At 45.8% G+C, this 2,198-nt stretch overlaps 1 protein-coding gene across 1 annotated transcript; it reads left to right on the top strand.

Annotated features, from left to right (window-relative positions):
- Nucleotides 1–454: 454 nt before the first annotated feature.
- On the top strand, nt 455–1,840 carry NAP1L2 (nucleosome assembly protein 1 like 2; the record flags this gene model as incomplete). The annotated part of the gene is made up of 1 exon (XM_080719286.1): nt 455–1,840. The coding sequence occupies one exon, from the start codon at nt 455–457 to the stop codon at nt 1,838–1,840; it is 1,386 nt and encodes a 461-aa protein (XP_080575412.1).
- Between the last annotated feature and the right edge of the window lie 358 nt (nt 1,841–2,198).

Below are 2,198 nucleotides of genomic sequence, written 5' to 3'. Positions count from 1 at the left end.
TTCAGAGTTTGTCAATCACTACAGCCGGACAAATGAGATTAGAGCTGAGTTGTGGGAGGGAAGAGGGTGACACAGCAAGCTTTCTGCACCAAAAAAAAAAAAAAAAAGCCAAGAGACAGCTGCGTAATCATATTGCGGCACTTCCCCCTCCCCCTTGCTGCAGCAGCTGCTTGCAAAGGAGGTCTGCCCACTGCGGCTGTCTGCAGTCTCCAGCCTGCTCCTTCAGGAACGGTCGCAGCAGCCATCGCCTTCCACCGCACCCCAGCCCAGGCTGCCCCGGTACCAGTCGGTCTCTGCCAGCCTCAGCACCGCCTTTTATCTCCACAGCAGCCTGCTGTCGCTCCCTCAGCCCGGCCACCACTGCCCTGGAAGAGCCCTGGTGAGTCTTTCCCACCGAGATCAGATCTCCTAAGCTCGGCGCTAGCTACCTTCGGCGTGTACGGTCCTTGGGAAAATGGCCGAATCAGCGGACCACAAGGTACTGTCAGAATCCAATCCAGAAGAGGTTGATAAGGTAGCGATGGATGGATCTGAGGAAGCTCCGGCGCGCAGTGAAGAGGCCGCCGCGGGTCCTGGAGATGGTGGGGAGCGCAGTGAAGGAGCCACTGCTGGGCTCGGGGAAGAAGGGGAGAAAGGTGAAGATGCCGCATCAGGGTCCGAGAAAGACGGGGAAAAAGGTGCAAGTGCTGGCGAGGACTCAAACCCAGATCGTCCAAAAGGACTTATGGGCTATCTTTTAGATACCGATTTTGTTGAAAGCCTGCCAGTGAAAGTTAAGTACCGTGTGCTAGCCCTTAAAAAGCTTCAAACGAGAGCGGCCAATTTAGAATCCAAATTCCTGAGGGAATTTCATGACATTGAGAGAAAGTTTGCTGAAATGTATAAGCCCTTGTTGGAGAAAAGACGTCAGATCATCAATGCAGTCTATGAACCAACCGAAGAGGAATGCGAGTATAAACCAGAATCTGAGGACTATGAGGAGGAGGAAATGGAGGAGGAGGAAGAGATGCAGGGCGATGAGGAGGGCATGGTACATGAGTATGGCGATGAGGACGATGGTTATGAGGACTATTATTATGATTATGCCATTGAGGAGATCGACGACGAAGAAGAAGATGACGACAGCGAGGCCACCGGAGGAGGAGAAGAGAATAAAGAAGAGGATCCTAAGGGAATTCCGGATTTTTGGCTGACTGTTTTAAAAAACGTCGAAGCACTTACTCCTTTGATTAAGAAATATGACGAGCCCATTCTGAAGCTCCTGACAGATATAAAAGTGAAGCTTTCCGAGCCTGATGAGCCTCTGAGTTTCACGCTAGAATTTCACTTCAAGCCAAATGAATATTTCAAAAATGAACTGTTGACCAAGACCTACGTGCTGAAGTCAAAGCTTGGCTATTACGATCCCCATCCCTACAGGGGATCCGCCATTGAGTATTCCACCGGCTGTGAGATAGATTGGAACGAAGGAAAGAACGTCACTTTGAAGACCGTCAGGAAGAAGCAGAAGCATCGGATCTGGGGAACGACCCGAACTGTGACCGAAGATTGTCCCAAGGATTCATTCTTCAATTTCTTCTCTCCTCATGGACTGAGCTTAAATGGAGGGGATGTCAATGATGATTTTTTACTTGGTCACAATTTGCGCACTTACATAATTCCCAGATCAGTGTTATTTTTCTCAGGAGATGCGCTTGAATCTCAGCAGGAGGGGGTAATTAGGGAAGTTAATGATGCCATTTATGACAAGATTATTTATGATAATTGGATGGCTGCAATTGAGGAGGTTAAAGCCTGTTGCAAAAATCTTGAGGCATTAGTAGAAGACATTGATCGTTAAAACAGAATATATATGACCCTGAGGTCACTTGCATTAAACGTAATTACTCAAGATATAAGAAAGTAATTGCAGTCTTGTGTTCTGTATTTTTCTTGTAGTGTCAGTTAAAACATATGTCTCAAAAATATATTAAAAATTTCAAATATTTGACCTTGTATTTAATAGTAGAATGTTTGGACAATATGTAGACTGTGGTAAATAATTTAAGACATTAGTAGTTTAGTCCTTCTGAAGTCCTTTTGTCATGTAGCTATTAATCTGAGGCTGTGAATATTATCAGAAATGCTAAATAAGATGAATATTTGTTTGGAAAGAAAATCTTGGGAACCAGCCCAAGGATTTTTGCTGTTGTTGCTTT

This window comes from Muscardinus avellanarius, assembly GCF_963383645.1.
Source record: "Muscardinus avellanarius genome assembly, chromosome: X".
Lineage (NCBI taxonomy): Eukaryota > Metazoa > Chordata > Mammalia > Rodentia > Gliridae > Muscardinus > Muscardinus avellanarius.
This window is presented reverse-complemented; position numbering and strand designations above follow the sequence as displayed.